Raw genomic sequence first — 13,017 nt, 5'->3', positions numbered from 1 at the left:
GAGAATGAGAGAGAGCACATGAGAGGGGGGAGGGTCAGAGGGAGAAGCAGACTCCCTGCCAAGCAGGGAGCCCGATGCGGGACTCGATCCAGGGACTCCAGGATCATGACCTGAGCCGAAGGCAGTCGCTTAACCAACTGAGCCACCCAGGCACCCTCAGACAAATTAGATTTTAAACCAAAGACTGTAATAAGAGATGAGGAAAAAACACTAAATCATAATTAAAGGGTCTATCCAACAAGAAGATCTAACAGTTGTAAATATTTATGCCCCTAACATGGGAGCAGCCAATTATATAAACCAATTAATAACAAAATTAAAGAAACACATTGATAAAATTACAGTAATAGTAGGGGACTTTGACACCCCACTCACCACAGTGGACAAATTAAGCAGAAGATCAACAAGGAAACAAGGGCTTTGAGTGACATACTGAACCAGGTGGACTTCACAGATATATTCAGAGCATTCCATCCTAAAGCAACGGAATTCACATTCTCCCCGAGTGCGCATAGAACATTCTCCAGAATAAATCACATACTGGGTCACAACTGGTACCAAAAAGATTGGGATCATTCCCTGCATATTTTCAAACCACAATGCTTGAAACTTGAACTTACTCACAAGAGGAAATTTGGAGAGAACTGAAATACATGGAGCCTAAAGAGCATCCTACCAAAGAATGAATGGGTCAACCAGGAAGTTAAAGAAGAATTAAAAAAAAAATCATGGAAATAAATGAAAATGAGAACACAACTGTTCAAAACCTTTGGGATGCAGCAAAGGCAGTCCAAGTATATAGCAATATAAGCCTTTCTCAAGAAACAAGAAAGGTCTCAAATACACAACCTAACTTTATATCTAAAGGAGCTGGAGAAAGAACAGCAAATAAAGCCTAAACCCAGCAGAAGAGAATTAATAAAGGTTAGAGCAGAAATCAATGAAATAGAAACCAGAACAGTGTAACAGATCAGTGAAACTAGGAGCTGGTTCTTTGAAAGAATTAATAAGATTGCTTAACCCCTAGCCAGACTTATCAAAATGAAAAGAGAAAGGACCTAAAATAATAAAATCATGAGTGAAAGAGATCACCAGCCAACACCAAAGAAATACAAACAATTTTAAGAACATATTATGAACAACTATATGCCAACAAATTAGGCAATCTGGAAGAAATGGATACATTCTTAGAGATGTATTAACTACCAAAACTGAAACAAGAAGAAATAGAAAACCTGAATAGACCCATAACCTGCAAGGAAATTGAAGCAGTGATCAAAAATCTCCCAACAAGCAAGAGTCCAGGAGCAGATGGCTTCCCAGGGGAATTCTACCAAACATTTAAAGAAGAATTAATACCTATTCTTCTGAAGCTGTTTCAACAAAAATAAATGGAAGGAAAACTTCCAGACTCTTTCTGTGAGGCCAGCGTTACCTTGATCCCAAAACCAGACCAAGGCCCCACCAAAAAGGAGAATTACAGACTAATATCCCTGATGAACAGGGATGCAAAAATTATCACCAAGATACTAGCCAATAGGATCCAACAGGAATAAAAGGATTATTCACCATGACCAAGTGGGATTTATTCCTGGGCTGCAAGTGTGGCTCAACATCTGCAAATCAATCATTGTGATACACTCCATAAATAAAAGAACACTACATAAATAAAAGAAAGGACAAGAACCATATGATCCTCTCAATAGATGCAGAAAAAGCATTTGACAAAGTACAGCATCCTTTCCTGATTAAATCTCTTCACAGTGTAGGGATAGAGGGAAGATACCTCAATATCATAAAAGCCATATACAAAAAGCCCACAGCAAATATCATTCTCAACAGGGAAAAACAGAGCTTTTCCCCTAATGTTAGGAAATGACAGGGATGTCCACTCTCACTACTGTTGTTCAACATAGTGCTGGAAGTCCTAGCTTCAACAATCAGACAACAAAAAGAAGTAAAAGGATCCGAATCGGCAAGGAAGTAGTAGTCAAACTCTCAGTCTTCTCATAATACATTGATACTCTATGTGGAAAACCTAAAAGACTCCACCCCAAAATTGCTAGAACTCATACAGGAATTCAGCAAAGTGGCAGGATATAAAATCATTGCACAGAAATCAGTTGCATTTCTATACACTAACAATGAGCTAGAAGAAACAGAATTTAAGGAGTCGATCCCATTCACAGTTGCACCAAAAACCGTAAGATACCTAGGAATAAACTTCCCCAAAGAGGCAAAGGATCTGTACTCAGAAAACTATAGAACACTCATGAAAGAAATTGAGGGAGACATAAAGAATTGGAGAAATGTTCCATGCTCATGGATTGGAAGAACAAATATGGTTAAAATGTCTGTTCTACCTAGTGCAATCTATACATTCAATACAATCCCTATCAAAGTACCATCACATTTTTTACAGAGGAACAAATAATCCTAAAATTTGTATGGAACCAGAAGAGACCCTGAATAGCCAAAGGAATGTTGAAAAAGAAAACCTAAGCTGGTGGCATCACAATCCCGGAGTTCTATTACAAAGCTGTCATCATCAAGACAGTATGGTCCTGGCACAAAAACAGGCACATAGATCAACAGAACAGAATAGAGAACCCAGAAATGGACCCTCAACTCTATGGTCAACTAATCTTCAACAAAACAGGAAAGAACAGCCAATGGAAAAAAGACGGTCTCTTCAACAAATGGTATTGGGCAAATTGGACAGCCACATGCAGAAGAATGAAACTGGACCATTTCCTTACACCATACACAAAAATAGACTCAAAATGGATGAACGACCTCAGTGTGAGAAGAGTCCATCAAAATCCTGGAGGAGAACACAAGCAGCAGCTTTTGTGACCTCAGCTGCAGTAACGTCTTGCTAGTCATGTCTCCAAAGGCAAGGGAAACAAAAGCAAAAATGAACTATTGGGACTTCATCAAGATAAAAATCTTTTGCACAGCAAAGTAAACAGTTGACAAAACCAAGACAACTGACAGAATCGGAGGAGATATTTGCAAATGTCTTATCAGATAAAGGGTTAGTATCCAAAATCTATAAAGAATTTACCAAACTCAACACCCAAAGAACAAATAATCTGATCAAGAAATGGGTAGGCAGAAGACATGATCAGACACTTGTCCAAAGAAGACATCCAAGTGACCAACAGACACATGAAAAAATGCTCTACATCACTTGGCATCTGGGAAATACAAATCAAAACCACAGTGAGATACCACCTCACACCTGTCAGAATGGCTAAAATTAACACATCAGGAAATGATAGACGTTGGCAAGGATGCAGAGAAAGGGGAATCCTCTTACACTGTTGGTGGGAATGCAAGCTGGTGCAGCCACTCTGGAAAACAGTATGGAGATTTCTCAAAAAGTTGAAAATAGAGCTATCCTGTGACCCAGCAATAGCAATACTAGTATATATCCCAAAGATAACAAATATAGTGATCTGAAGGTACACCTGTACCCCAATATTTATAGCAGCAATGTCCATAATAGGCAAACTATGGAAAGAGCTCTGATGCCAGTGGATAGATGAATGGATAAAGAAGATGTGGCATATGTATACAATGGAATACTACTCAGCCATCAAAAAAATGAAATCTTGCCATTTGCAATGACGTGGATGGAACTAGAAGGTATTATGCTAAGTGAAATAAGTCAGTTAGAGAAAGACGATTATATTATCTCACTCATATGTGCAATTTAAGAAACAAAGCAGAAGATCATAGGGGAAGAGAGGAAAAAATAAAACAAGACGAAATCAGAGAGGGAGACAAACCATAAGAGACTCTTAATCATAGGAAGCAAGCTGAGGGTTGCTTGAGGGGAGACAGTGGGGGGATGGGGTAACTGGGTGATGGACATTAAGGAGGGCATGTAATGTAATGAGCACTGTGTATTATATAAGACTAATGATGGGGCGCTTGGGTGGCTCAGTCAGTTAAGCATCTGCCTTCAGCTCAGGTCATGTTCCCAGGGTCCTGGGATCAAGCCTCTTCAGGCTCCTTGCTCAGCGGGGAGCCTGCTTCTCCCTCCCCCTCTCCCTCTGCCGGCTGTTCTGCCTGCTTGTGCTCTCTGTCAAATAAATAAAATCTTAAAAAAAAACGATGAATCCCTGACCTCTATCTCTGAAACTAATAATACATATGTTAATTAATTGAATTTAAATAAAAAAATAAAATTTAGAAAAACATAAAAAAATAAAGACCCGCCTCCCGCAACAAAGAATATAGTGATATTGGTTCTGCATCATTTTGTTTTTGAAATTGGCAGTTGTAGAGCTTATGAGGAAATATATGGAGCCTTAATTTGAACCTTTCTGATGTGGTATAGACAAAGATTTCTTCTAATAAAGAAAAGCTTTGTTTCTGCTTGGACATCTTTAGGGTCTAGCTGAAAAGGCTTTCTTTTAAATGAAAGCAGAAGCAGGAAGTAGCAATTCTGAGAATGTTACACTTTTCATTCACATGCATTATTAGCTCATAAACTCAGTTCCCTTGGGCTAAGATTACCTGAATTTGTCTATGGTCTCGGGACAATGAGTGGAGGTGAATCTTTCCAAGCACCCGTTTCTCAGTCATGCTGCCTTTTACCTCCTTCATTAATGTAAGGGGGTAAGGTAAATGCCTTCATTTCCTTTGTAGTTAGGAATAGAATAGAAAGTCTGTAGCACAGTAAGAGAACAGTTAGCTTGCAGTGGAATAGAAAAATTGTGTTTGTAATCATAAATTTTATGGTTTAAAACATTGAAAATTATCAGTTGAATCCCATTTCGTCCAGAGGCTAAACTTCTTTGTAATTGTTGGTCAGGCCCTTTTGGAAATAGCAGAATGTATATTACTCAAGCTACACTAGGCTATACTTCAGTCAAGCTTTATTTCCAAACAAAACCTCAAATTTCACTTAAAAAAAAAAAAGACTATTTCTTGCTCATATCGTCATCTAGTGTGGGTCATTTGGCTGTTCTTATAGTTTAAAGCTTGGGCCGAAGCTGCTTGTATCATGTGATTCTACCATATTATTCTAGCCTTATGGATGGGTAAGAGAAAACATGGAGATTTCATATCTACTTTTTTTTTGTTTTATTTGTTTTATTTGTTTTCTAATGAGTTGATTATTTTAGATTCCACATATAAGTGATAGAATGGAGTATTTGTCTGTGTCTAACTTATTTCACTTAGCATAATATTCTCTAGATCCATCAGTGTCTCAACTGGCAGGATTTTCTTCTTTTTTTATGGCTAACTAATATTCTGTATACTGTCTGTTCATGGGTCAGTAGATATTTAGGTTGCCATCATATCTTGGCTATTACGGGTAATGCTGCAGTGAACATGGGAATACAGATACCCCTTTGAGGATAGTGATTTCATTCCTTTGGATATATACCCAGAAGTTGGATTCCTGGATCATACAGCAGTCCCATATTTAATTTCTTGAGTAACCTCCATACTGTTTTTCATAATGGATGCATCAATTTACATTTCCACTTGCAGTGTGCAGGGGTTCCCTCTTCTCCACGTGCTCTCCAACACTTGTTAGCTTTTGTTTTGTCTTGTTTGTTTTTGGATAATGGCCATCCTAACTGGTGTGAGATGTTATCTTATTGTGGTTTTGATTTGCATTTCTTTGCTGATTAGTGAGCTCATATGCACTTTTAACTTACTTGAACTGTTGGAAGCGACATCTGCCGCTTCTGCTCTTAGCTTATTGGCAAGCACTAGTTATGTGGCTTTAACCTAACTGTAGCAGGATGGGAAATATAAAGGAGTCCATTGACGAATGGATTAGTGATCTATGGGTCATTGACATGTATTGTTCCTAGCGGTGATGGCAAGGTGAACATAGGCTTCAGAGGCAAGCCAACTACTGTTGGGAAACCTTGGTTTTCATGGTGAAGGGCATATACTAGCTAAGTTCCATCTCTCCTTCCTTCTACTTACAAAATGTATCTTTGTGACCACTGACAAGGAACAGATACAGATAGAGGCCTTTGGAGATTGACACATTAAAGACAATTTTTTCAAAATAATGAAAAGGGGGGCTCCTGGGGGCTCAGTCAGTTAAACATCTGCTTTTGACCCAAGTCATGATACCGGGGTGCTGGGATCGAGTCCCACATTGGGCTCCCCGCTCAATGGGGAGTCTGCTTCTCCCTCTCCCTCTGCCCCTCCCCCCCACTCATGTGTTCTCTTTCTCTCATGCTTTCTCTCTCTCCCTCAAATAAATAAATAAGTAAATCTAAAAAAAATAATGAAAAGGTAAAAGAATAGTATAGTGAACAGTATTATACCCTTTACCTTGCCTGTAAGACACCTGGCATTATTGAAATTCTCATTAATTATTTATAACTTCAGTTGGTATTAAGTCTTCAGAATGGAACTGAATAACCATAAGCACTACCTTAGATGAATGAAATTTAGGGAATGGATTTAACACAAACCTTTTGATGATTTTTACACATTGGCTGGCAGTCTTAAAATTGACCCTTGTCTGCTGTATTTGTCCAGTATAGTTCTTGAAATATATATTGTTTTTTTAAAAAATATTTATTTTAGATTGAGAGAGTTGCATGCGAGTGGGGGTAGGGACAGAGGGGAGGGAGAGAAAATCTCAATCAGACTCCAGGCTGGGTGCAGAGCCTGATGTGAGACTCCATCTCAGGACCCTGAGATCACCACCTGAGCTGAAACCAAGAGTCGTACACTCAGCCCACTGTGCCATCCAGATGCCCCTTAGAATATATATCTATAAAGAATGATTATTATAAGTAGATTTTAAGAGGAACAGACTAGACTTTAAAAATAATTAGTATCTTTCTCAAAAAAAAAAAAAGTCTCTCTTTCCCCAAATGCTTTATGGGTATGTTTCCATATTTTTTTTCCTTGACCAATTTAACAGCTTTTCAATGGAAAGGATTCTTTTCTTTCCTTTTCCTTTCCTTTTTCTAGTGCTTTACATGAGTGGCTGATACATTAGGAATAATTTTCTCAGTAATGTAAACTGAAAATAAGTACTTGCATGCAGTGTGCCAAAGCTAATTCTTTTTCCCACCAGCCAAATCATGTTTTCTAGATTCTAACTCCTGTGTTATAATGTCATTTGCACTCTCTTAGTCTTTTATTTTAGTCTTTTGCTACTGGTGTTTTATAAAGGCAGTAGCTTTTTTTTTTTTTTTAGATTTTATTTATTTATTTGTCAGAGAGAGGGAGAGCACAAGCAGGGGGAATGGCAGGCAGAGGGAGAGGGAGAAGCAGGCTCCGTGCTGAGCAGTTGAGCCAGATGTGGGGCTCGATCGCAGCACCCTGGGATCATGACCTGAGCTGAAGGCAGACGCTTAACTGACTGAGCCACCCAGGCATCCTGGCAGTAGCTTTTTGTTTTTATAACATCTTTATATCACAGAACTTGTGGGAATACAGTAGGTAATTATAAGGATTTAATAGTTAATGATCCTACAACTTAGCAGTTGGGAAACTTAGTATTATTTTTTCACATCTGCATTGTAATAGTTAATACAACCCTGACACACTTCTAGTCATCCTGTGTTTTATTTTTTGATTAGTTGAAAGTTCCTGACATTCATAAAGTACATGAGATAAATAGCTAATGTGGTATTTGATTAATCAAAGGCTATTTGATTACACTATTTGTACACCTGACTGGATTGAAATAAACTCTGTTATACTAAGAATATATATTTTGTTTCTCCCCCCCTCACATTATTTTTCTTAGGCAATAGAGATTATGCCAAGGATGATCCACTGGAGTTTAAGTCTCACCAGTGGTTTGGAGCATCTGTGAGATCAAAACAGGATAAAATTCTGGTAAGTCTTTTGGTTACTTCCATGTAGGTGAGTTTAGTCACTTGGGTTCTGCTACTTTCTACCTTCATTCCTACGTTGTTCCTTTCTCCTGCCCCTGTTGATACTTCCCGTCAGTATGTTTCTATCCAGCCAGGTATAGGACTAGTGGGCCTATGATTAATCAAACACACTAGTACCTCCTCTCTTTAAAAATAGAGCAACCTTCCCGTTGCCTCTTCCCCACCGCTATGCCTCATTACTTGGCTCCCCTTTTCAGAAACTTTTTGAAAGTGTTTTCTGCAGTGACCATCTCTACTTTCTTCACATTGTCTTCCCAACCACTGCAGTCAGGCTCAGGTAGGCATGGCCAAAGTCACCCTTGGCTATCAGGTCACTGAAATCATTGGTACTTGTTCTTATGTTTCTTGTCGTCTCAGCACCATTCAGCAAGGTCAGTTAGGCCGTTCTTTTTGAGATGCTTTTCTTCCCTTGGCTTCTGGAACACTGTATTTTCCTGGTTTCTCCCATTTCTTTGCCTGCTCCTTGCAGTCTCCTCTTCTGCTCAGTCTCTAAATATTGGGTTGTTCCTAGGCTGTGTTCTGGACCCCCATCTTCTTTAACTACACCTTTTACCTGGCTGTTCCTATTCTGTCTCATTGCTGTAAATAAAATCCAAATGTCATAATCCCCAAATCTATCACTCTAGCTCCTAGTTCTCCTTGGAGTTTCAAAGTCATATTTCCAAACAAGCTATGTGACATTTCCATTTGGATATCTCCTATATTATTACTCAAAATGAACATGGCTAAAATAGAACTTTTGTTACCCACTATCAAAAAGGAAAGAACACAGGGGCACCTGGGTGGCTCAGTCGATTGGGCATTTGCCTTCGGCTCAGGTCATGGTCTCGGGGTCCTGGGATTGGGCCCCCTGTCGGGCTTCCTGCTCAGTGGGGAACCTGCTTTTCCCTCTCCCTCTGCAGCTCCTCCTGCTTGTGCTCTATTTCTCTCAAATAAAATAAATAAATAAATAAATAAATAAATAAATAAATAAATAAATAAATAAAAATTTAAAAAGGGAAAAAACAAAAAGATAACTTTCCATATAAAACTTCCCCAACTTGTTTAGAGGCATGACTCCCTACTGCATCCACCAGCAAGCTGTATCAATTTTGCGTCCAGAATATATCTCACATCCATCAATAAATGATCATCATCTGCACTATTTCCACCCTGTATCAAGCCACCATCATTACCCACCTGGGTTCCTGTGGTGCTGTCCTCCTCTTTCTGCTTCCTCTCCTGCCCCAACTACAATCCATTCTCCAGAGGAGGACCAGAGTGAATCAGAGCATTTCTTCTCAATTAAAACAGTCAAGTGGTTTTCCATCACGCTCAGAGGACAAATCGCTGCTTCTTCTGGCTTGTGAGCATCTCCATAATCAGGTCACTGGCTCTTGTCTCTGGCATCATCTTACTGCACCTCACATGCTTTAGCTACACTGGTCTTTATTCCTTCCACATGACAAGTCACTGCAGTTAGTATCTTAGTGTTTTTGTTCCCTCTGACTATGTTATGCTCATCTTGTTGATTTTCACTTGGCTAGCTCCTCATTATTCTGATTTCAGCTTTAATTTCATTTCCTTAGAAAGTCCTTCCCTGTTTTAATTATCTGCATTGTGTTTATTACTGTTTTTAAAAATCCTATTGTGGGGCATTAGGAAAGAATTTGTTTAGGAGCTGAAATTTCAAAGGAGCTTTAAAGGATGTGTCCAGCTGGAAATAAAGGATGGGGTTGAGAGTGGGGGCACTCTAGGCAGAAAGCAAAGAAGCAGAAATAAGCAGAAGGAGCAAATAATCCTTGTACATGAAACATCAAGTACATGTAGAAAAGTAGCAATAATCATCTCCTTTCACTTTTTTCAGGGTAAATATAAAATAACCTACTATTAATGTCTGCAGTGTTTGTGTTAATGTTTTGCTTCAAAAAAGTATTACAGAAAGTTAATTGAACCTTTTTCCAGAATTAAATTGTCACATTTTGGTAAATTATATGTTACTGTTCCACTTCTTGTACATGGTGTTGAAATCTGTAACTCTGAAAACAAAAAAGTCATAATTTATTTGGAAAGTATGTAAAATAAGCACTGCAAAGTCTTTTATTTTTTTCTTAATAATAAATCACTTGCTTTATAATTTAGGGGTATATTCTACATGCATGAGAATGTTATTTAGTTCAAATGTTGATTTAATCTGTGACCATCAGCTTAGTGCATAACATCAAGAAAAGTGCTACATGAAATAGTTTTGCTAACTATTTTGAAAAAAAAAATATGTGAGGAAAGTACTTTTTAAATCTGTATCCACTGTTGTGATAAGGAATTCTTGGTATAAGACAGGCTTGATTAATTTTTATTAATGCTTAGAAAGTGTTTTTGAATTCTGAAGTTGTACAGATTGTCTGAAACACTAATATTTTCAGGGAATTTTTATGCCGTGGACCATCCCCTTTGATTTCAGGCCTGTGCCCCGCTGTACCACTGGAGGACTGAAATGAAACAGGAGAGAGAGCCTGTTGGAACATGCTTTCTTCAGGATGGAGCAAAGACTGTGGAGTATGCTCCATGCAGATCAAGTATGTACAGGAAGTTGTACCAGCTTTTAAAAGAGGGTTGGGAAGCCTAGTTTGTTAAAAATGTGCGTGTGTGTCTTAAAAATTGTAGACATATTATGTGTGAGTCAAAAGATGCTCCATTGAGCTTCTCTAACATACATGTGGGACTCCCTAGAACAAAAGATTCTGATGCAGTAGGTCTTTGTCAGGCCTGTGTACCTTCCTTTTTAGGAAACTCTAAAAGGGAATTTAAAGGATACCAAAGTTTAAGAACTAGAGCTTTATATTAATAATGATGTTAAATGTAAAAAAATATGTCTTAAAGAGCTAGAGTTTGTATAGGAAGGTGAAACATTGAGCTCAGGACTTGGAGTCAGAATTTTCATTTAATTTTGTTTTTAATTAAAAAAAATTTTTTTTAAAGGTTTACTTTTTAAGTAATCTTTACACCCAACCTGGGGCTCAAACTCAAAACCAACTGAGCCAGCCAAGCACTCCTGGATTTTCTTTCTTTTAAATCAGAGTTTCTCTGTCAGTGTTATCAAGATTACTCCTCTTCTGATGATCCAAAAGATCTCACTTTGTTGTCTAATATTATTTGAAATTTCAGATGAAATTCATATTGTGACTAAAGATGATTTTAAGCACTTAAAATTTTGATAATGCTTTTCCAAAGGAGATTCCTGTACTTTTTTTTTTTTTTTTAAGATTTTATTTATTAGAGAGAGAGAGAAAGAAAGAGCACAAGCAGGGGAGAGGGGCAGAGGGAGAAGCAGGCTCCCCGCTGAGCAAGGAGCCCGATGCGGGACTCGATCTCAAGACCCTGAGATCATGACCTGAGCTGAAGGCAGACACTTTACTGACTGAGCCACCCAGGCTCCCCTTTCTTTGTTCCATTGGTCACCAGGCAGTTCAGTAGAGAGAATCAGTAATAGAGGTATAACATGTAGGACTGTTACTGCTAAATTCTTTTTTTCCATGTTAGGTGACTTAAGACACCAGGCCAGGGGAACTGTTCAGTCTTTAAAATTCTAAGCACTTGAACCTCCAAGCAGTTGCAAATGATTATTATTAATATTTATTTCTTAACCCACCAACTTGACTCTATTTGTTGTACGTGAGAGGTACACATCAGAACGATACCTCCCCAGAACTGCATTATTTCTTAGGATAGGTCAGAAAGCACACCTTACGTAGGACAGAGGAGGTTGGCAGCCCTATACTCAGTACTTCATACCATCTGTATCATCACCTTTACGTTGCTCTTTTGGTCACAACACTGTTGTCTTTGTGGTATGTGGAAAATGCGAGAACTAAATTATGTTTTTAATTGTATTGTAAAAACGATCCTACTTTGAAAAGATAATTTTATAGCTGTGAGGAATGAGCTAACTCTTGCATGCCAGGTTTGTAACTTACCACTTACATGATGGACGTGCATGTAAAAGTCACCCTTATTCTCACATGATAGATGTGGGAGCTGAGATTCAGACAGTTGCAAGTAATTTTTTCCTACTAGTGAGGATTTGAACCCAGGTCTTACTCCAGATGAATCCTTTCCTTGTAATACTAACAATGGGAATTGTTTTCCATTTCAGTGGCCTCAGTGTTAACCAAAGCTTATCCATAAAAAATACACCCAGCTTTCACAAATACAGGTTTGGATTATTCTGGATGTGTAAGAGTACTTGGTACCCTTCTGAAAGCAAGCATTCTAATGATGATCCATCATGGATATACTGCCAGGTTAGGCTAATAGTTTTTGTCATTTTGCCTCTTCAGTGATGACCAGTTACTCAACATGTGTTTAAAGGATGAAGGCAGTATTTGCATGATGTATCTGTCTTTTGTTTATTTGGTTTAGGCACAGAAATTTTACATATAGGCACAGAAATTGTAAAATCATTTTAAACCTTATTTTCTAAAGTATTTAACAACCAAATCAGGTCAGCAAACTGTCTTGTGAGCCTCTTTTTGTAAATAAAATTTTATTGGAATATAGCCCCACCCATTTGTTTACATGTTATTTATAAAGGGAGAGCTGAGTAATTGCCACAGTGACCATATACCCCCTAAGTCTAAAATATTTAGTATCTGGTCTTTTACAGAAAAAGTTGCAGATCCCTGATCAGATAATAAAACCTCAAATCTTAGAAAAAGCAAAAGAATAACTTCAAAAATCAAAGTGAATGCCTTTCTTCCTAATAAATCTGGCTTTCAGTATCCCTTGATTATTGTACATGCTTTTTGGCTCAACCCTTGCAATATGAAGCTACCTACAGGCCCAAATTACAAGGGGCAACATGACCAGAGGGGGGGAAACATGCTCAGGAGCGGGAATCTGAGAACCTGGGTTATATTCTCGAATTTTGTCAACAACCTGCTGTAGCTATGCGTGATTTACTTAATCACTCTGGGCCTTTGTTTCACTCTTGGTGTAAAACACTGATTCGGATAAAAGACTTTAGAGGTATAATTTTTGTGTTTTGTATTTTCTTCATGCTTCAATAGATTATGCAACCAATGATTGATTTTGCTTGGGAATGCCAATTTTGAAGGGCTACATTACTAACTTGATAATT

At 38.2% G+C, this 13,017-nt stretch overlaps 1 protein-coding gene across 2 annotated transcripts in view; it reads left to right on the top strand.

Annotated features, from left to right (window-relative positions):
- Positions 1-13,017, top strand: part of ITGAV (integrin subunit alpha V) — a 95,064-nt gene that overhangs the window by 32,343 nt on the left and 49,704 nt on the right. For both annotated transcript variants that reach the window (XM_035007575.1, XM_035007574.1), the window contains exons 3-4: positions 7,751-7,842; positions 10,342-10,456. In XM_035007575.1, coding sequence (XP_034863466.1) covers positions 7,751-7,842; positions 10,342-10,456 — 207 coding nt within the window. The remainder of the gene's footprint in view (positions 1-7,750; positions 7,843-10,341; positions 10,457-13,017) is intronic.

The sequence above is a fragment of the Mirounga leonina genome, unplaced genomic scaffold (genome assembly GCF_011800145.1).
Source record: "Mirounga leonina isolate KUSES-001 unplaced genomic scaffold, KU_Mleo_1.0 Mir_151, whole genome shotgun sequence".
NCBI lineage: Eukaryota > Metazoa > Chordata > Mammalia > Carnivora > Phocidae > Mirounga > Mirounga leonina.
The sequence above is the reverse complement of the archived record's forward strand: the minus strand, read 5'-3'. Positions and strand labels throughout refer to the sequence as shown.